The sequence below is a fragment of the Fringilla coelebs genome (assembly GCF_963513975.1).
Source record: "Fringilla coelebs genome assembly, chromosome: 5".
NCBI lineage: Eukaryota > Metazoa > Chordata > Aves > Passeriformes > Fringillidae > Fringilla > Fringilla coelebs.
Window position 1 is genome coordinate 63,716,257 of NC_140033.1, and position 22,361 is coordinate 63,738,617.

Below are 22,361 nucleotides of genomic sequence, written 5' to 3' on the forward strand. Positions count from 1 at the left end.
AAAATCAGTCAAAATTATTTTACAAAAATAGCAAAAAGAGAGAAAAATATGCCCTTTTTAATGTAGCTAACCAAATCTGGAAGAGGTTCTTTTGGCCTCCTGAGATAAAATCCGTAGTATTTCTCTCAGAACCACATTGGGGTGACCCACCCTTGTGTTATTAGGGCTGATAAACCAACTTCTAGAGATCCTTTGCTTTCCCTTAGATCAGTTAAATAACTGCAATAGTAAAAAGCCCAGTGGCTATTCCAGCCCCCTATCCATGCTCACCTAAAATCATCTGTCATAAAATTCAGTGTCCTTGGGTTTGTACTATCAGCAGCTCCAGAGAGAGGAATAAATGATGGGAGCCCTGTCAGGATATCCTGTCATTCAGTGAGGGAGGCTTTATTCAGCTTTCCAGTGAAAGCTTTCAGCAAATACCCTGCATTTTGGAATCTCTCCTGCCTAGGCAAGCTCTGCATGCCTTATCCTTCACTCATTTACCTTGGGGAAGACAAGAGCCCTGGTAAAAGTATTTGCCTTAGGATGCAGAAAAACCAGCACCTCTAACAATCATTTCATGTCAAAATTTGAATTTTCATGCTTGGACGGCTCTGAAAGAAAAAAGTCCAATTCACAATGGAAAAAAATCCAGGGTTTTTATTCTTTTTTGTTTTTTTGGTTGCAATGAAGCTATGTTTGACATCACAAGTCCAAGATGAGGTAAGAAGTTGCTTTTTACATAATGGATTATTGTCTGTTTTACTATGTTTTATAGAGAGAACAGTTACCAGATACTGTATCTTACAGCAGAAAAAGCCACTTTAACAGTCACTGGGGTATATGACAATGAATTATAACCTGAGAGCTGTGTAATTCAGTCCTCTGAAATAACAGAAATGCATCTGTTCATTCTGTGTGAGAATTGGGCTCAAATGATATAGCATGAGTACACTGAAAAAGTCTCTAAAACTGGCATGTGTGGTAAAAGACCATAAATGATGCATTTATCAAAAGAAATTGATTGGGATTTCTGGTAAGTCAGAAGATGAAAGCAGAAATTTTTCTATAGCAAAAATTATCTGTTCCTACTAACTAAAAGGAGGAAAAGCTATTTTAGACAGGTAAGAGATAAAAATCAAAGGAATCGAGCTATGTAAAGTAATAATTAAAGGGTTTGTAGACCTTTGGGGAAGTGGTGCATTTGTCATGTACAAATACTGTGAATCTGTGGAATTTCACAACATCTGTTTTCACCACCCTTGTAGAGAGGCAGATCAGATTTAAAAGAGGAAACAAAAAGACAGAGAGGACTTGGAAGGGGGAAAAGGAAGACACTCAGGTGTTTTGTTGCTGTTGTTGGTTGGTTGCAGTTTTTAAATGGAAACATACATTGAAATGTACCTAAAAACGGGGAAAATTTGTTTTTCTTAAAAAAATTTTTTTTAAAAACCTAAACAGTTACTAAAAGAAGAGACACTAAAAAGTCAGCTTTCTTCCATTTTCTCTAAAAACAAAAAGGGAAAATGAGGAATTGGGAGAAAGTAGAAATAATATTATCATTCCAAAACAAATAGTATTTTAAGCTGGTGGTAGAGAAGGGACATAAGTTATTTTTATTTAAATTTTTCCTTTTCAAAACACTCAATTTTATTGTTCCAAAAATGAAAATTTGTGTAGTTTCTTTTTGATGAAAACCAAATTTCTTTTCTAGCTGTATTCACATTATACCCACACCTGGGAAAAGGTGACATTTTTACTTCAAAGACACCTGAAAAGCATCTACACAACAAAAGGGTTTCACTTCCCGAATACTTCAATGTTACCCAGACCAGATTTCAACAGTGCACTTATGAAAACTAAAATTTAACAACTAAATAGATGTTGAAATGTGCTTGTATGTGGTGGCAATCACATGTAGTGGCTCAGAGGTTTTGAAGCTAAATCTCCTTGTCAGTGTCTGTGAGACATCCTCACACACTTTGCTGCTGAAATGCCTCAGCTGTCAAGCTGAGAAACTGCAGAGTGAGGGCTTCACCCAGGATCACCATGGGACATGAAGAATTCCTGCCCAAGGTGCCAGGGTACCCACCCAGACCTGCTGTGAGGTTCTGCAGAGGCTGCAGCATCCATGAGTGTCCAGAAGGTCTGGGCTGCACAGGGTTATGCTGCTGGTTTTTAAAAACCATACTCTGAATCAGGTCATTTCTCACCATTTGTGAATGGGGAACTTACTTCTACAAATACCAATAAAAAAGAAGATAAAGCCAACATTAGATGCAGTTCAGCAGAAACTTATTGCTTTAAATAGACACATAAAAACAGGTTAAAAAAAAAAAAAAAACACCAAAAAACAAAAAGGGGCTGCTCTTCTCTGAGTGCTGTGGTGGGGCCAGATTTGAATGAAAAGCAATATATCATTCTTTGACACCAATCTGAAAATACCAGCCATAGCCCTTTAGATGAGTATGGTGGTGCTGATTTAATTTTGCCTCCTCCACACCTTGTTTAATTTTGCCTTTGAGTGGGGAAGGCACTTGCCAGCAGCTTTGGAACTAACACTCTGTAGGCTGAAGCTGTCTCTGTAACTTGGTTTTTAAGTCTGACAAACTTAGCATTTGTTGATAAAGCACTGTTAGGAAAAATACACTTAGAAGGGTTCATCCTGCAGTGGTTGGACATATTTTGTGCAGACAAAGCTCCTGCACAGAACTAATATGGGGTCAATTTCCTAGTTTAGCTCCAAAACAAGGAGCTCCTGCTGTACAGAAAAGAGCTGTGGGTGAGCACAAAGCTGAGTTCAACTTGTCACTTTTCAACAATGGCACTTGGGGTAGTGTTTTTCCTTGTTAATTATTCTGCTCCAATTGCAGGTGAAGAAGCAATGTGATCAAAAGCTGCTCATTAGAATGAAAACCAAATGTGTGCCTTGCTCTTTAAACCTTGCCACCCAGTGCCCTGCTGGTTACACCAAAATTACCAATGGGACTGGGACACCAGACTGCAGGTATCTCCTCTGTCAGAGCTTCTCTCATTAATATTGTTTGCTAATATTCATTATTGCTAATTTTTCTAATATTATTAGAAATAGCAATATTCTATTTAATAATATTTTCTACTATCAATATTAATATTGTTTCTAATATTAATTATAGAATATTAATACACATCAAAAATTCTCCAATCTATGCCATTTTCTTATGGAACATTTACCATTGGCTTCACCAACTCCAGAACTCAAGCTGCCTTCAGGGTGTTTGATGCTTGAAGTCAAACAGCAAGTGATATAAGAGGAAAATAAACATTGCTCTTTGGCCTAACAGATTTTCTCTTTAATGGAATCATAGCCTCTTCTATATTTATTCTGCATACTTGATATGAATGATACAAAAATGTATTACAAACTTATATACTATATTTAGGTGTTAATCTTACATAAATTAAGTATTTTTCACACTTCTAGATCAGGGAGTTGTGGGGTTGAAGGGCAAGAAGAAATCTCAAAACCAATTTGACATCTTGCCATTCCAATTGGGGAAAAGAAGCAGTATTTTGGAGAAAATATAACTGCTCTAGAGGAAATGTAACTACTTTGAGCTTACTTAGAATTTAAAGAACCTTGATATTAAACAATTTTTAAAATACTGTTTCAAATCAAAAATTAGAGAAATGTGCTGTATTTAGGCTGGGATGGGAAGATAAATACACTGTTCAAAAGAAACAGCTCCAAGTATCTTTTTAGACCTTGACATTCAATGCATGTTTCAATGAAGAAGAAGAAAAAAAACAGTAGATCAATGCAACCAAGCTTAAAGTCCTCTTGCCTGCCACTGAAAGGAGAACTTAAGAATTTCATTTTCCCCCTGAGGAGTCTTTTAAAGCAGCTCTAACTTTTTTCCACAGGTATTACCTGGAAACTAAAACACACACGCTTTCTTTTCTGGGCTGTCGGCACCGTTGTGTGAAGGAATTTGAACAACCTGAGTGCTGCCAGGGGCACTGGGGCCCAGACTGCATGGGTGAGTTGTTTTGGGCTTTGAGGTTTTAGTTTCATATAGAATTTGAACAGAAATAAAGCAGCAACTTTTCTTCTTCTCAGAAACTATTGCTGTGAGAATTTTGTTCCTTCAAGCTTGTTAAAGTAGAAATAAATAGCAGTTTTCTGCTAAAATTTAGGGGATTTGGAAAAAGAAATTCAAATTTTCATTTATGAAGAAAAATTCATAGAAAAATATAAAGACCCTCAGAAAACCTTCTAGATTTTGAGATTTTCAAAACAAATCATTGCAGTCAATGCCTGCAAAATTATTTCATTCAGGAGGACCACCAAAATGGATTTTAAAAATTAAGATTTTCAAACCACAAATTAAATGTTTCATTTCAGGTCAAAACCACCTTAATCTGCATCTGAAATATTTCCAAATCTCTTTAATTCTTGATTTTGTGATGCAGGGAGGATCTTTTCTTTTAGCTCAACTTGAAACCATTTCTTTAACTGCCTGTGAATGCTGAAGCTATTACTGAAGGAAGGGAATCAGGAGTGCCTCCCCTTCTGCTGTGCCTTTTCTCAGGAAAAGCTTTTCAGCATCTCCACAAATGCATCAAATCTCAGGCTACCAAGATGGGCATCCAGACCCACAGAGGAAGTTTCCCTGCCCAGCCAGAGTGCTTCCTCCTTTAGTTACTGGCCTCAGGGTCTGTTTCAATGTCTGTGAAGTCCTTTGTCCACAAAACAGATTTTTAAAAAAAAAATTTAATTTTAGCCCAAGCTATTATTTAAACACCAGTGATTTATCTACTAAAGGGAAATAGTAGATAAATGGATAAGTCACACCAGGGGTTTATCTATTAGAGGAAAGCAGTCAAACTGCAGCTCACAGCAGCTTCAAGAGAAAAGCCAGGCAAAGAGCTGAGTGCACAGTGCGTGGTCATGCCTTCTGAAGAGAGTTACTTGGGTGGTGGTTTAACCTCCCCAGCTCCAAATGCAGCCCAAGAGCTCATCCTGCCATGATCAGGGTGCTCTGGGCAGCCACATGAGGGGCATCAGTGTGTCTGGAGAGGGGCAGAGCCCCTGCCCCAGAGCCAGAGCCCTGCCTGCACCACGGTGTGAAGGAGGCTGCCAAGGCAAGGAAGCCCTCTCTTCCTTTGGACAAACTTCCTGACCCCACAAAGCAAAGAATCAAGGTCTCAGCATTGTTTCTGCTTTCATTTGGAGGGGGAAAAATAGTCATCTCTACATTATCACAGCCTCTGTCATAGAATATGGCACATGTTGAAATATTTGGAGGAAAGACAGTCCTTCCTGAGGCTGGGCAAAAATCCCTGACTAGGGGTTTGCTTTACATTTATCATCTGATGGCAAGGACAAAATTAAGTCTCAAATAGCACTCTGACTTCCTTAAATGATAGCACATGCTGAAACACACAGTGTGAATGAAAGATCTTTCGTCCCCTTCCCTCCCCACGAAGCACACCAAGCCATCCAGCTGCACACCAATCCCTCTGCAAAAAGCCATAAAGTCAAAAAGAGAAAAAGCATAGGATCAGAAAAGATCCAGGGGGAAATAGCACTGCCTTTCAACACTGCCAGTATCATCCAGCCACAGGTACTACAGCTGGTGGAGCTCAGATACAGCAGGAGCTGCTCCCTACCCTAGCACAGGTTCCCATTCTAGGCAAATATTTCCATGGCTCCTAAGAAAAGCCTGGGTACCAAGTGAAAGGTGTATGGCATGACTAATTGAGCAGAAAGGACTGTAAGAATAAGGGGGAGGGGGGGGGAAATGTTCAAAGAAAAAATAAAGACCAAGAGGAAAAATACTAAATTTAATACTATCAAATTATATGGTTCGAAATACTTCTTTTCAAGCACAAACTGCTTCAGACTCACAGGGAGTCAGGTGAAGAGAAGTATTTTAAGAGGCTCTATTTGATAACACTTGGAAAGTACTGAATTTAAGTCCATGAAGGGGAAAAAATGCTGATAGATTTAGGTTCTTTTGGCCTAGATTCAAAGACTCGGCCTTCACACTGACAGCTGTTAAGAGATAAGCAAGAGCATCTCTTTCTCACTGCTTTTCAAAAGGCATCCTCAATAAAAGCAAAGGTCTGGCCTCTCCCCAGGGTGGCAGCAGGGAACTGTGCCAGCCCGGCTCCAGTGTCCCAGCACTGCCTCCTCTGGCCCTGGGGTTGCAGGAAACCCTTTATCTCCCTGGCCAAACTTGTTCAACAATCTGGTAATGTACCCCACTGCTGATAAAGCTGTCCCTTGGTATCAAAACAAGAGACAAGATGCAGTGAAGACAAGGAGTGTAATGAATGCCAAGGGCAAAAATAGAACCTGCTTTGTCAATAATTTTAAAGCAACTTTTCCTAGGAATTATACCATGAACTCTGAGTTTTCTCTAGCCTTGCTCATTCAATAAAAGCATCAATGCAAATACATTTTTGTTTTTATTCTGTGCAACTATTAAACAGCTGCCATGAATCTTTAAGATTTAGCTGTCATACAGCAGCCAGAAACAACATTCACTAAAAGCCACTTTAAAGATTAAAGGATATGTATTTATTACTTTCCCTCATTTGTAGTTATCTAACCTAAATTCTAAAAACATCTTATTATTTCAGCATGTATGAGATAAACAGCACTTACATTTTCATCTTTAAATTTATTGGTTTTTCAAAAGAAGCTTAGGCAGATGCAGTAGACCTGAGATTACATTTAGGAATAAATTAAGAAATATTAACAACTGGCATAAAGCCCAAGCTTTCAGTGTAATTAAGTGTACACATATGCACGTCTACTTATTTGCTCATCACTCCATCCAAATCAAATTCATTCTTACTAAAACTTCCACATTACCTAAATACTCTAAACCAGGATTAACTTGGGCAGGGGGAGCATAAATCCAGTGCTGCCCATTCCCACCCACACAGAACAAACTCTGAGACTCTTTATAAGTAATAAATCCACTAGTAAGGTACAGCAGAGTACCTGTGATGCCAGTAGGAGTTTGATACATTTAGATACCACCTGCAACAAAATTATGGTACTTAATGGGAATTCTGAATACAGGAAGGAAAGGCTTATGGAAGAGAGTTAATACATGATTTCCAAGGAGGGGCAGGACAACTGTGAAAAATAAGGGTATCCCTAGAGGAGAGAAAAACTGACAGAATGATCTGACCAAAAACCACTGTAACATACATTTCTTGTAGGCAATCTTTCAATAGAGATTTGAATCTTGAAACCTTTCAGACAAAACAATTCGACTATTTTTATTATAAATATGGTCATTTTTTTCTTATCTCATCCTGCTGGCTGGGGTTTTTTTTCAGACTGTCTCCCCATCTGTACTGCTGCCTGCAACCATGGTTTTAGCACCAGAGGTACTGAGAGCACAACACACCTTTGGCACACAAGCTTGATTAGAGACTACAGCCCCCTGGACAGGATTTGGTTGTGAGATATCTAGATATTTCAATTTCCAAGATCATTTGAATCAATTATCACAGTCTTATGAAGGTAGCAGGGAAAAAGAAAAATTCCCACTAAAAAAAAAAATGCAATTTTTTGGGGGGAAATAAAAGACTTATTAAACCCTAATGTAGCCTCAAATAAAATCCCGAGAGCAAATTATCAATCCATGAGTTACATCAACATGCAGGAGTGTTCAGGCAAGCTCCACTTGTGCCAGAACAGCCAACAGCTTAGGGTGTGGCAGACAGAGGTGGAGCAGCAGGAAAAAAAAAAAACATATGGTACTTTGGAATAAGAGAATTATTTTTTGTTCAAGAGAAGGTGGTGTTCCCTGCTGATGCTAAGATTCTAGTGAGGAGATTCAGGCAGCTGCAAAACAGCAGCTGTCCCCCAGAGCCCCTGTCTGGCCCAAAACCCTGCAGCTGCCAAGGTGGCCCCCTGTGAGCAGGGGGAGCACAAGGGTCAGAGCAAGGTGACTGATGGCTCTGGCATTGTCATTTCCAGCATGTCCAGGGGGAGCTGCATCGCCTTGCAACGGGAGAGGACGCTGCTCACAGGGCATAGCTGGGAATGGAACATGCACTTGCCAGGTGAGTCCTCTCTTTTGAATGAAAAACAAATCAACAACAGCATGTAAGCTGTCCTAGGGAGCCCTGTGTGTTCTACTCTATAAAGACATTAAAGGGAAATATTCCAGAAACAGAAGTGATGACCAGCTTGGAGTTCATTTTTTGCTTGGATTGCATTAATCTTCACACTATTATTTCTCCAGACTTAAGCGTGTTCAGGTGGAATTATTAACAAGTTCTTCACCTTGCCTTCCTGAGACAGGTGTTTTGAGCTCCTCTGTTTTTTAAATTGTCTCTGTTCCTGTTTTTTAAATTTTAAACTTGTGACTTTTTCACCCTAAATAGAAAGAACTTATACATGAGACTGTATTCTCCATACATTGCTCCTTTGCTGAGAGTGCAAGGTGTAGTGCTTAACCTCAGGCAAATAGATTTTTAATAAAAAATTCAAATTAATCTTTTTTACCTCCCCCTCTACTGGTTCATCCTTACTTCACATCAAAAATACTCTTCTGGGGAATTATGAAAAGAGACATAGGTAGAAACACCCAGAAAATACAACCCAACAATTGTAAGCCTGATTTGGACATTAGGTTTGATTATTATACTTTATTGTTACCTTGATATTTAGAACATCTGATTTGAAGATCTACAGGTTATTTTTAAAGAAGATGTGGGGGCAAGATTGTTCAAAAGACAATGTTTTCTAAATTGTGGTAGCTCTTGATTGAAACTGTCATGTTATTTTCTTTTGACAGCAAAAGATGCTGTTTTCAGCCTGCCAAGCATATATCTGTCTGTATAGAGATAGATGAGAAACTTAAGTTCTGATTTTCATTGTGTAATTCACAGAAAGGATTTGGTGGGACAGCCTGTGAAAAATGTGCTGAAGACAATTTATTTGGTCCTGACTGTGCATCAGGTAAATTTGAACTTGCTTTATTTGATTAGGGAGAAGAAGGGAGTAAAAGCTGCATTCAGACTCTTAAGAAATCACAGTGAAATGGGTAGGGGGCCCAAAGAGTTCTCAGTAAGAGCTGGTGTGCTGCCTCAGAGAACACAGTGGGGAAAGGAAAGACAGCTCTTTGCTCTATTTTGTGCCAGGGAGATCCACAGTTCTGTCAAAAGTGTGATAAAGGATGTGTTTAGTTTTGGGGTTTGGGTGGTTGATGAATTCACTGATTAGCCATACATCTGTCAGAATGGGAAGTCTGAAGGAGCAATTAAAACCATGTACACACTTTATAAAATGTTTATGTATCACAAGTGTATACATGCATATAACATTTTTCACTTTTGCCTCAATGATCTCTACTCTTTTACCTTCCTGACCCTTGCTGACGATCACACTGAAAAACCAGAAAACTGCCTGAAAAAAATTTTGAAATAGTCTTATTCTTAAGTGGTAATAGTTGCTTATCTCAAAGTAAAACTGCTTTTCTTCCCTCAAGACCTACATAATGTTACTTTTGAGGAGTCTCCAATGGTCTCAATTTAACTAATCTGTGCCAGCCTTTCTACACTAATCCTACACCACTGCTGGCTCAAAGACTCTTTTTCTACCAGCTGTCCACTGGATGCCAGTGTTGATACACAGAAATGTAACTGAGCCAGCATTTTCATGAAAACAGGGTACTTGAATGCATTTAATATCATAAATGCAATTATTTTCCAAGAAATTACTGGAGGGTTCAATTACATATTCATTTAAGCAGTATTTTACACTTCAGCTGTCAGATATTTGAGCTCCTCCAAGTGTTCTAAAATTAATAAAATATAAACAATGTTCATTTGTGGCTGCTTTGTAGTAATATCTTAGACATTCCTGGTTTTTATATTATGACTATTAACATAGGTAGGAAGTTGTTAATTAATTAGCGCAGGTTATTTGCACGATGACAAGCTTTGTTTTTAAAGGGATGAGGATATGCTACATCACTGCAGCTTAAACATGAAGACAGCAATACAGTTCTGTACCTCTTTTGAACTTTTCCAAGTGTAATTCTAAATGTCCTTTTTAAAAAGCATCATTGCCATAATTCAAACAGGTATAACTATAAAGCTTTTTCAGAATACTTAAGGCTTCAAAGATTATTTTTAAAGGGTCTCTTCATTGCCTGGACTGTGAATGCATCATTTTGTGTGCATATTGCCACTGGGCTTATAACCAGAATATAACCAGAAATGAGAGGCTATAGGAAGAGAGAAATCTGAGACTTTTAATTATGCTTTTAACTAAATAAATCCTGTTTAGGGAGGAGAAAAAAAAGGTCTTAAATCTCATCTCTTTTTAAGGTTCATGAGAGATACAGAGTTGAAGCAAAACCAAGCAATAGGTTAACTGAAACTAAAGAGGTCTATGTTACACATTATATCCAGTTTTGGCTTCAGATTGTTTGTCGAATTTTGCAAGTTTTATGACATTAGCAACAAGTCAGTTTGGTGTTTACACTGTGTGTTCTGCAGATTTTCAGACTTGGGGCTGTTAACAGCCTTCAAAAATTCATGTGCCATTTATGATGTATGCAACTGCAAGTACTGATCACCTCACCTATAAATTCAGGCCCTCAGGTTGGAGCTTGGCTTGGCCAAAGCTGCTGGTTAGGACACACCTTGCTATGAGTAATGAAGGTTTTCCAAGCTCCAACTTTGTTCAGCAAAGCAAATCCATTTCTCCCTGTAGTTTGTGGCTGCGTTCACGGAGTGTGCAACAGTGGGATTGCAGGGGATGGAAGCTGCACTTGCTTGTCTGGATACAAAGGGCTCCACTGTGACCAGGGTAAGGAGCATTTTCCACAGGAAATGTGTTCAACAGCTGTGATACAGGTGGAACTGGTGAGGATGAATTGGTCTCAGGTTAGTCATGCAAGAGCAAGCAAACATAGGCTGAACCTAATCAATTTCTCTGGGCTGGATTGAAGGCACTCCAGACAGGGGTTTCACGTTTGGACTCAGCTGTTTATTATTTATCAGTAAAGCAATCTCACTACCATGACTTCAGCAGCAAGGCACAAAATGGCCCACAATCTCTCGTTACAAGGCCTTTTAAGACTAAAATATCCCATTAAGAGCTGGCACCTAGATTATTTTCCCTTTTAACCCAATAACTGATCCCAAGGAGCTGCAATGCGGGTTTTTCTGCCCAATTACAAAATGGCACCCAAACGCATGGAGAAGAAGGAGCATGAAGAAGAAACCCAGGACAGCACCCTGTGCCCTCCATTTTGCTTCCATCCACAACATACTAAAAATCCCAACACCTAAATTTCTCACCAAGTGATACACCCACACTACTCTCTATAACCTATTTCACACTTCTGTGGATTCTAGTTCATCTTGAAGTCTAGGAAGCTTTCTCCATGAATGAGGGTCAGAGTCAGTGCTCCCCTGGGGGTCAGGGCACCCCGGAGCAGAGAAATATTCCTGGTGCCCTGGGTTTCCACAGAACCCCAAATCCTGAGCGCGTGCAGGCACACCTTAACCTGTCCCCTGTGTCCCTCAGCCGTAGCCGAGTGCGAGGCGCTGCGGTGCCCTGCCCGCTCCAGGTGTGCTGCCTCAGGGGAGGATGGAAGACAGCTGCAGTGCACCTGCCTGCCCGGCTTCCATGGGGATGGCACCCAATGTGAACGTGAGTAATTCCCATGTCTGCCCCTGTTCTTTAAATATACCACCATTACTGTCAGAGCTCAGATATGGAATGTGCTTTTGAGCCACATCTCACCATCCAATTTTTCTTTTGGGTTTGTATCCCAAAGCACAAACTAGATTCCTTCAGGAAGAAACAAAATCCTAAAATGTGCTTCAGAAACCCATCCATCCAATTGCTAACAAGTTACAGTCTGTGCAGACTGACTGCATACAGTCCAATCAGACTAAGCCTAGTGAACCGCCTTGAAACACATAAGGTGGGTACTGGGTCGCCAGTGCTTACATATCCCTCTGCTTGGCACAGTTCAGCCTCAAAGCTCACTTCCATAACAACAGCAAGCAAGGGCTTATATTTATTCAGCAGCCATCATAAGACAGCTCAGTTCCATCAGCAAGCACAAACTCTACAGGCAAGTAAAGTTCATTCTAGCTTTCCTGTTTTTCATGAAACAAAGCTGATAGCATCTCAGCTACAGATAAACTCTACCTTAGATGTGTCTTTATAGACTCAACTTGCCATTCAATGCCCAAATTAACTGCCTAAGAGTCCAGATTTTCTTTTCCCTACTCACTTTATGTCTTACGGTACCAGTCCTCCTTTCTAGACTAATTGCAACAAAGAATATTGTTTAATCTGACGCTGGAAGCACAATTTAGAAGAGATTGGCTCAGATCAGTTTCAGCTGAGGGGAAGTCAAGGGAGAAAAGAGGCAAAAACAGCGAGAAGCACCACTTCTTAGGTGTCTCCAGGGCATGCCATCTTCTAGATACAACATTTGCTTAACCGTAACCTAATGTGGACACAAAGGTGTGAGAAGATGCTCTCCAAGCACTGCTTTACCTTAAAAAAGAACAAGCAATGCTATTTTCTCAAAAAAATAAAAATGCTTCATGGAAATAACTAGTGAGGTTCTAGTGCCGCCCTGAAAGTAGAAGAGTGTGGAAGACTAAAGTACTTTCTGGACAGTTTTCCATACAGCTGAACCGATGACATTACATTGTTTAACTACCGGAAAGAAAACAGTGAAGGCCTATTGTATTGAGAAATATTTTCCAACTGATCTAACATGTGCTTGAAGCTTGCACAGACCTCGTACCTCCCACCTGACCTTCTCTAGTTAAAACCCACCAGAGAACAAGGAAATAGTTGTGATATTTTAATGAGCACGTTACGTGCTTTAATCTGTTTATAACTCGATTTGCCAAGCTAAGAGATCATTTCTGCTCAAAAGCAAACAGTTGGTTGCTATGTTAGCATAAACACATTCTTCCCTTCCATCTCCACGCGGCCACAATACTTCAGACTTGGCTGTTATGAAAAGTTTAGTCTGCCCAGGCTTTGTTTGGCATGGAGGTGCTCTGGTAAATCCTTGTCTTCAATTTTAGAACTGCGGGCAAAGATTCATTTACTTCACTCCTTTTTTCACAAGCTATCAACCCGTGCTCCAACAAGGTCTGCGATCCTAATGCCGACTGCATTTACCTGGGGCCAAACCAGCACAGATGCACCTGTGGAGAAGGTTACACAGGGGATGGGCAAATCTGCCTGCCCATAGACCCCTGTCAGGCAGCACATGGGAGCTGCCCTGCACAGTCCAGCATCTGCATCTACGACGGTCCAGGAAAGGTCAGTGTAACTGTGTCGCGGTGAGGGAAGTCTTGTACTCTTAATATGAGAATCAGCAAGCTCCAACTGTTTTGATAGGCACCAGGCTTTTATACACAACATGTAATAAGCTCATGCATATTCTGTAAGCTAAGCAATTGATTGGTTATGCTACAATATCAGCTCTTCCTCATTCTTGAGAACTTACATTTCTGCTTCTCACGTCTCATCCTCATTACTGTCATCGTACCATAGCTACGCTCAAGGACACAAGTTCTTGCAGGTGCAAAAACTCAGATTAGCTGGGTTTGGAACTTTCCCAGTCCTTGCTCAGCTAACAAGAGAATGTCTACGTGACCTCTACCCTCTCACCACTCCTCCACACAACTGCCCAAGAAATAATGCTTCCTCTCCAAAAAGAAGCCATGGGGGTATGGAAACAGCTCCCAAGGAAACCAAATGCTATTCCTAGCTTTACCATAAGCCCTGCTGTTGAACGCGAGGGAGTCCTTTTATCTCCTCTCTGAAAATAATAATGGCAATAGCGTTGTTTTTTCTGGGACTGTTTTGGCTTTGATTTGCCTCCCCAAAATGGAGGCAACTGAAATAAATCTCCCAGTTAAATTTTGTCTCTCTGACACAGAGGACTTGTAGAATCAGCAGGGTCCTTATACTGGTACCACATAAACATCTCTAAATTTGGTTTATTTAGAAAAGAAGCAATCTGAGTCTTTGAAAACAATCAATGAGCAGCACTTTACAAAGACTACATATTTTTTATGGTGTTGGGAACTGGCTCCAATTTCTGTGTGTAGAACTTGTACCATCAAAAAAGCAAGGCTTCAAAAGGCCTGGTTTGCTTGGGACCCTGAAGAGCCAAAAAGGGAGACTTGATCATTCAGAGCTCTTTTGCAGTTTGTGGTCATGTCTCAGTGAAGTGCACATGGCTGAGACACAGGCTGGTGTGTACAAATATAAGCTTTATATTTGTGTCTGAACCCACCAGCTGATTAACTAAGACACTGTATTCAAGCCCTAATTTCAGAAATTATGCTGAAATCTACAATTTGTGCATGGCTAATTTTCTCTCCCCTCTTACATCCTTCTGATTTAGTCCCACTGTGAATGCAAGGAGCATTATACCAACTTTGTACCTGGGAAAGGCTGCAGCATGATGGACATCTGTGAAACAAACAACACTTGCCACAAAAAAGCCAAATGCTTAACAGTTGCACCAGGAGAGATTACGTGAGTCTTTTTGCTTCTGAAGTTTCCCCACGGTTTCTCCCTCCTTCCCTAGTAAAAAGGCTGCTAAAACAAATCCTGTAGATGGACACCTCCTGAAGTTATCTTTAATGGCTTCTTTATCAAGGAAAAGTCACAAGATTTAATGGGGTTAGGGTCATTAACGCAGTGATAGATTTCAGCAGGCCATTTGCTAATACCTATTAAGTTTTATTTTTAAAGCACTCAGAGGTCATTTCTACACTAGTAAATAAAAGGGACCAAAAACCTCTTTTCCTCAGGGCAAGCAGCATTGTCTGTCTCACAGCTAAAGTCTCTTCCAAAGCAGAGTAACTTTCTCTTGGCAGCAGTCCCTGGCACATGCTCTCCCTTCAACTGTGCCTGGGCACTGCCAGGGAAATGCTCCTTGGTGTGGGCCAGAAGCACGCCAGGCAGCATGCTGAAAATTAATCAGCATTAATTATGGGATAGCACTGGAGCCCTGCCTCTTCTGAGCATGCTAATTCAGACACAACCAGGGAATCTGCCCCCCAAGCTGTGAAAGCAACACCAACTCCAGAAGATTCCTCAAAACCTCGAGATGAGCAAGAGGGAAACTGCAAAACCCCTGGCAGACTTGGCTTTTCCTGTACAGAAATATGCTGCATGGATGTTAGGAAAAAGGAACAGATGGCACTGAACTCTACAAAGCTCTCTCAAACCACAGAATTTGGCTTAGGTGTTTCTATAGCCCAGTGATAACAGGTTAAAGAGCTGTGCCTGAAATAGCAGTTTTTGGGAGGTGAGAGCTTGAACATGAAGGACAATACAGGTCATTTATTGTAAGTTAGGAAAAAATTATCACCTAGATCCATGGACAGAATGCTCTCCTGAGTGAATGTTGTCTCATTGCCAGTCCTTGTGTCATCATACAGCTTTCCCTGGCAGGGCAATACCAGCATCACTTCTGTATCAGCTAATGTGCATTTCAAAGAAATTTATCTAGAATATCCCCTGGCTCTCTTCTACAGCATAGTGTGCTACTCAAACTGCTCACCACAGACTCATACAACACTTGGTAGAGAGCACTACCACACTGCACAACAGCAGCTGAAATTTTGAAATAAAATTCCAAATCAGGAGCTTTTTTCCTCTAATTAGTCACTGTTTTGCCATTGTAAAACAATTTTTGAGAGCTGAAAAAGTTTTGAGAATCTTAGAATGAGAAAATTAAAAATTACTGGGGATGGAAAAGAACAATAAAAATTCTCTGCACATCATTCATTTAATGATATTTAATGGCAAAAAAAGTACAGAAGAATGGAGTGGGATTGAAATAAGACTTGAGCTAAGGAAAACCCTCTTATGAAAGATGAACTTTAAAAAGAAAAGCATTAATTTGTAAATGTGGGCACAAAAAAATACGTTCTGGTAAATGACAGACTGTATTTTGGCGGCATGTCAGAGTATAAATGTATTTTGGGAGGGCTTTTTTCGTTGTTTTTGTTTGTTTTCCAAAACACAGAGCTATAACAGAAGCCACAAAACTGCGTTGTCTCCTTTCTATTTTTGTTTTGGTTTTTTTAAGAATACAGTTGTGCTATTAGCTTTCCTCACACAGTTCTACATTTTCCAGAACCAAATTATTTGTACAGGAATAAATCTCTAATACAGACAAAGATGTAAAAAACCCAAACATTTGATTTGTGAATATAACACAAATCACAATTGCCTTTGTCTTATGTTACCATGTAGATTTTTCCTGAATGAGTGCTAAAATTTTCTCAGGTGTAGCTTCAGCACAGTAATCATGTTCAGCCTTGCCCAGGAGCTATGAAGCTCCAACCAGTGCAGAATTACACCGCATATCAGATCAGAACCTCTCTGGTTTCCAAGGAGAGCTGCTCTCCTGTCAGTTAAACTCTATTATTTTCTTTTAATGCCACTCTTATTTTTCCCCTATGTCATCAATGTAGAAATTAGTAGCTTCATAAACCAAAACTCTGTTATAGAGGATTTTGGTAAAATGGAGACAGAAACCTGAGCTTTCCCCTTCCAGAGAAACAGAGGGGTTTTTTTCCCTGAATAAGCTGAAGTGGTGACAGTTCCCATCTTTTCCAGTCCCGCTGGTCTTTCCAGTGCCCAGCCACAGAAAGTCAATTCCTCCACCAGGAGGAGTGAGGAAGCACACAAGTTGAAGGGCTCAATCCCATGCCATGGGTGCTAATCTGAAATTGCTCAATGCTTTCCTTTGGCACACAAATCCAAACTATGTCACTTGGAAGCCCACTCAGTTATGAGCAATATCGTCCTCAGGAGAGAAGTTTCAAACCGTGTGGGCATTTCTGCAGTTCACTGTGCCCCCAGAAATGATAGCCAAAAAAGTTTTTATGTTTAAACACCTGCTTCTTTATGAACATTGGATGGAAAAGAGAGGAGAGCTTTATTTTGAAACCTGGATCTGATTTGTGCCGTATTTCAAGTGTAGTTCATTTTTTCTACTTTGCTATTTCTCAGCTCCTTTGAAGCCTCAGTTTTCTTCTCTGTTCAGAAGTGGAAGGGAGCTACCTACAGCAACTCAACAATATTTGCCCCACCAGAAAAAATGGACCAGCTCCCAAGGAGCAGCTGTTCATCTCTCCCAGCTGTAAACCCTTCAGCCAGGCTCCACAGTCATGCTCTCTCTGCTCAAGAGATCCCCTTAGAAAGAAGTGGATTCACACTCAGAATAGCATCCTAAAAATTTAGGTTGCTTTCAGACTTCCATTTTTACTCAGGATCAGAGTCAAAGCTTGAGACTCTTGGCCAAAATCTCAAGACTCCTCTGAGCCTCCATGCAGCTCCCCAGACTGCAGGGACTTGTGGGGGCTTTCCAATAACATTGATCTCACTAGAGAAACAGCTGCAGCAGAGACCATACATGGGAAAAAGGAGAGGGTCTGGCCTCTGGCTGGTACTGCTGTGGGATGTTGGTGGCAGGGGTGTGTTTTTAACAATCAGCACATGCAAATGAGTGATTAGAGAAAAGGCATCTTTTGCTGACATAAGTAATGCTCCTTCCCCCAGTGATGCCGTTAGGAAAAAAATATCCAGAGAGATGAACCATTGTGGTTAGAGCTTATATGAATATTGAACGAGCTGCAGACTTAATTGGGAAGGGTACTATTAATCCAGTGTCTGTCTGTCCATCTCATGGGCACTGTGACCTGAGTCTGCTTTAGACACCCAGAGTGCTGGGTCAGGAACACCCCACTGGCACCCCCACAGGCTGGAGTCCCCAGGAGACAGACAGGGTGTTACATATGAGATGGTATTTCCAGAAGAGAGACAGCAACAACAACACATACATCTAAAAAAGCACATTTTGTGCTGCAGCAGAAAATAAAAAGATAATATTAATAATATTTATTAATATAATTAAGTATATTCATTAATATAACTAAATAATAATAATTAATATAATTAAATAACTGGCATGGTGTTAAAAGTACAAGTATTAATGCCCAAAATGGTGGCATTACTTAAAGGGCAGGGTGACAAACCACCACTTTGCTTTGTTGAAAGGAAAAAACTTTTTCTACAAAACCAATGCAACTCTTCCAAGGACTGATGAGCTGCTATCCTACAGTGGATATTTTTGCTCCCAGCGAGGGGGAGAGAATGATGCATCTGACTCCATCTTATCAGAAGGTTAATTAATTACTTTATTATACTATATTACATTACATCTAAACTGAATCTGCCAGGCACTCAGCAGCACAGAATCTCAGGACTGTAAGCCCACAGTCCCAACACACACGCACACACACAGAGGATAGGCCCTGACAGACCAAGGAAACAAACCAACATCACTTTGGGTAAACAATTCCCCACATTGCATTCTCCTTTTGCACAAACACAGGCACAGCAAATGAGATAAGAATTGTTTTTCCTTTCTCTGAGATTCAGAGAATGTGAATCTCAGAAATATTCCTGGGAAGAATTGTGCCTTGCTTTTCTCTGTGAAGAGAAATGTGGCTACACTATCACCTCCCTTAACTACCATTAATCCTGCCAAACCTCATGTCCTGAGTGAGCTCTTCACAAAACAGACTCCCTGATGCAAGAGTCACACCCGGCACATTTATGTTCTCCTGTCTCCTCACCCACAAACAGGGTAGGTGCTGTCATCTTATTGTAAAATTTCAATACCTTCTCGGTGATTCCTCATGGGCAGCTCCTCACAGCACTGATTCTTTCTTCACAGCCCAGCCAACAAACTCCAGTTCTCTTCTCACCCAGCTCACCCACTCTTTTCTAGCACTCATCCTCACTGGACACAGCTGTGGCCTGTTAAGGGCAGGACTGTTCCTAATCTTTGGTAATTAGTACAGCTGCAGCTCCTCAGGGGTGAGATTGCCTTCTGCACTATCTTTCTTCTCTTACATTCTGTCCCCCCACAGGTAGGTTCAGTAGATTTCTGGGCTCCAGCAGCCACAACACTTTTGGGACCAGAGGCTGCACACAGCCTCTACTCAAAGGTCCTGCAAGACAGACACTGCTGTCTCCCTTTAAAGGTCCTGCAAGGCAGACACTGCTGCCTCCACTCAAAGGTCCTGCAAGACAGAAAGACAGACACTGCTGTCTCCTGGCTCAGCTAACGAGGTCCCACCACCCCAGGCCAGCAGCCACCAGGCTGGCCCACACACTGGCACACTTCACAGCAGGCAGAAGCAGAGAATTGACTGCCCTGCACCAGTGCTGCCTGGAAATGCCTCCAGAGGGGCAGTAGGCAGCACCTGGTGCCAGTTTATCGAGGGGCACAGCTGAAATGCCAATCCCTCCCCAGGTGCACATGCCAGGGGGGCTCCGTGGGGAACGGGTTCGTGTGCCACGGGAACATCGTGGAGCGCCTCCAGGAGCTGAACGCACAAGTGGGAGGAGAGTGGCAGGGCAAGCTGACATCCAGCCTCCTGCTCATGGGTGAGTGTCCTGCTTTGATAAAGAAGGGAGTTTTTTGGGAGGTTGTGGAGGTTCAGCGAGTAACTGAGCACAAGCAGAGCCCAGGGGGCTGATCCTGCCCTGTCTGCTCTCACAGCATGCCAGCACACATGCTGCCCACTGAAAAGCCCCTCAGACCACCTGAAGCTGCTCTGCTCCTCGCACCACGATTGCAGAGTGCAAGAATATTGCAGAAGTGCCAAACATGCTCCGCAACCACTCACATATCATTTAACATCACCAGTGGGTTTTGCCCCACAGTGTAACAAGTGGGATTACCCCACTTCTTCTCCCAGCCCCCACTGTTTTGGACAAGTGAGATTTGGCCTAGAATGACACACACTAACCCATCAAAATCACTGGCATTCTCAGTTACCTGGTGAACTGAGCAACCTTACAGCCTTCATCATTTTCTCTATTTGAGGAATGAACAAACACTGCTAGAATTGAGCTGGGTCTTTGACTTAAACTTGTAAATATGGGAGAAAAAAATCCTTCTCTTTAATATAATTTGCTCAGTCCCACGGAGCCCAGCAATTAAAATAAAGACCATGAATTCCTGAACAGAAGGAAAAAGGATCCCCCATTGCTGGCCAAGGTCAAAACTTGGCAAAGCCTTTCATACTCAGTGCTGAGGATCAATATCCATTGCCTCAGCAGTGAGAGTTCAGTTGCAGTTTCTCTGTGCATTGCTCCTCACGTGTCTGAAAAGTGCCCAGCCTGCTGAGTTAACAGCAACCCAGATTTCATGTGCTTTGGTTAAGTTTTAGAGGTAAATGTGCCATATGATCTACTTGCCAGAAGCTACAAAGACACATTAACCACTAACCAGGTTAACTTAAAACATGTTCACTCCACACTGATGTCTTTCAAAAGCTAAGAATTTATAGATGCTTTGTAGGACAGCACATTAATTTTGAGATATATTCTCTATATAATACACCTGTAACAACTGTTAAGATTTTTCCAGTTCTGATTTTATACCTCTAGGAAAAGAGCTAAATATCAGAAATATTTAATGCCTTCAGCTGCAGAAACCAGTGGTCTCTCCTGCTACTGTCTTGGATACAGAAACAGCTTCTGGGTAGTAAATGAATTCTAATTAACTTTCAGTGCATCTAGTTTTGATTACCTAATATTTCCAGTAGCAGCAGGTTATCAGCTGCATATTTCTCACCCCATAGAGACTGAATTGATTTAAATCAGAAGGCTGTCTTCCTGTAAGGACACATCCCCAAAGAAGCTGCTGGTTTTGTGTCCTTGCCCTGGCCTGCATGCCACAGAATCCAGGCTGCCAGAAGCATCCTGAATGCTTTGCCTCATTTTGTGTCAAATATGGAGCAGCACCTGGATTCCACATCCCATCTGTCTCTCATCTTTTAATGGCTTGTACTTTAGAACCTTAAATTAATATTTAATAATCAGATACTGTTATTGCTTATTCTCCCTTCACAGCTTTGCACAGTCCCTTTGGCAAATGAGGTTTTCAATAGGCATTTAAACTTTTTTTATTCCTTCTTCTCATAAGAAAATACCTATGAATGGCAGCTGAGCACTCTGGGACCATTTACTGTGCTTGTACCAACAAACAAGGGACTCAAAGGCACAAATGTAAGTAAACAAGAGAAAAGGTTTCACATTTGGGGGATTTGGCTTCTGCAGAAATCTCAGCTGTGCTGTAAGTGTTGTGAATTCAGCAGATACAAATACTTGGCTCTAGTACACTTCCAGTCACATTTAAATCTAGGGCCACAGCCTGCATTTTTCACACTTTAAAGAAAAACTAAATAATTTGGGTGGAACGCTGTCACACCCCAAGCTAAGTTTTGGATGGTCTTACATGACTATGCTCAAAGTCTTTTAACTCATTTGAGCCCGGGGTTGAACAGAGATCTGAATTGTCAGCAGCAAGGACTTCAGGTCACCTTTTACATAAGGGGCATAAAAAAAAAATGGCTTTAGTGAAAAAACAAAAGAGACTGACACCTAATAGCACCTTCCACTGACATCAGGACAATTCTGGAGGCACCTGCTGCTCATGCAGGGACATGAGGGTAAAATGCGAGCTGAACCAAAACCAAGAAAGGTCTCCACTTTTTTCAGACTCCATCACTTCACTTCAGGGTAAAATATGTAATTTCAGAATTTAACAACTGAAGAGAGCAAAAAAGTATTCACCTTTTTTTTTTAATATAAAGCTTGCATTGAAATAAATCTCTGTTCCTCTGCTTTTCTAGGTAAAGGATCTTCTGAAAAATAAACAGAAAGCCCAGTACTTCATGAAACTCCATATTATTGCAGGTCAACTGAACACCAGTAGCTTGACTAACGCTAATGTAATATATACTTTGACTGGCAAGTCAGGAGAGATGTCAAAGGGAGAAAAGGTAAGTTGTGACGGTGATCACAGGGGTCCCAGGATGAGGGAAGAGATGAGAAAGTTGAGTCCATATTCAGAAGGCTTGATTTATTATTTTATGATATATATTATATTAAAAACTATACTAAAAGAATAGAAGAAAGGATTTCATCAGAAGGCTGGCTGAGAATCGAAAAGGAATGAATAACAAAGCTCAGACTGACAGAAACAGTCTGAGACAGCTGGACTGTGATTGGCCATTAATCAGAAACAACCACATGAGACCAATCCCAGATCCACCTGCTGCATTCCACAGCAGCAGATAATCATTGTTTACACTTTGTTCCTGAGGCCTCTCAGCTTCTCAGGAGGAAAAATCCTAAGGAAAGGATTTTTCATAGCACATGTCGGTGACAGTAAGTGGCTTTCAGGATAGTGCTCTCTGTTCCCTCCACAAGGAGCAGGAACACTCTTTCTGCAGAGAGATATCAGGGTGAAGATAACTCTTAGATT

The 22,361-nt window shown here is 41.0% G+C and overlaps 1 protein-coding gene across 1 annotated transcript in view; it reads left to right on the forward strand.

Annotated features, from left to right (window-relative positions):
* Positions 1-621: 621 nt before the first annotated feature.
* Positions 622-22,361, forward strand: part of STAB2 (stabilin 2) — a gene marked incomplete at its 5' end in the record, with an annotated part of 80,567 nt that continues 58,827 nt past the window's right edge. The window contains 12 exon segments of the mRNA XM_084205466.1: positions 622-705; positions 2,856-2,989; positions 3,886-4,001; positions 7,967-8,052; positions 8,884-8,953; positions 10,715-10,810; positions 11,534-11,659; positions 13,110-13,306; positions 14,400-14,533; positions 19,338-19,471; positions 21,018-21,100; positions 21,733-21,876. Of these exon segments, the coding sequence (XP_084061592.1) occupies positions 622-705; positions 2,856-2,989; positions 3,886-4,001; positions 7,967-8,052; positions 8,884-8,953; positions 10,715-10,810; positions 11,534-11,659; positions 13,110-13,306; positions 14,400-14,533; positions 19,338-19,471; positions 21,018-21,100; positions 21,733-21,876 (1,404 nt within the window).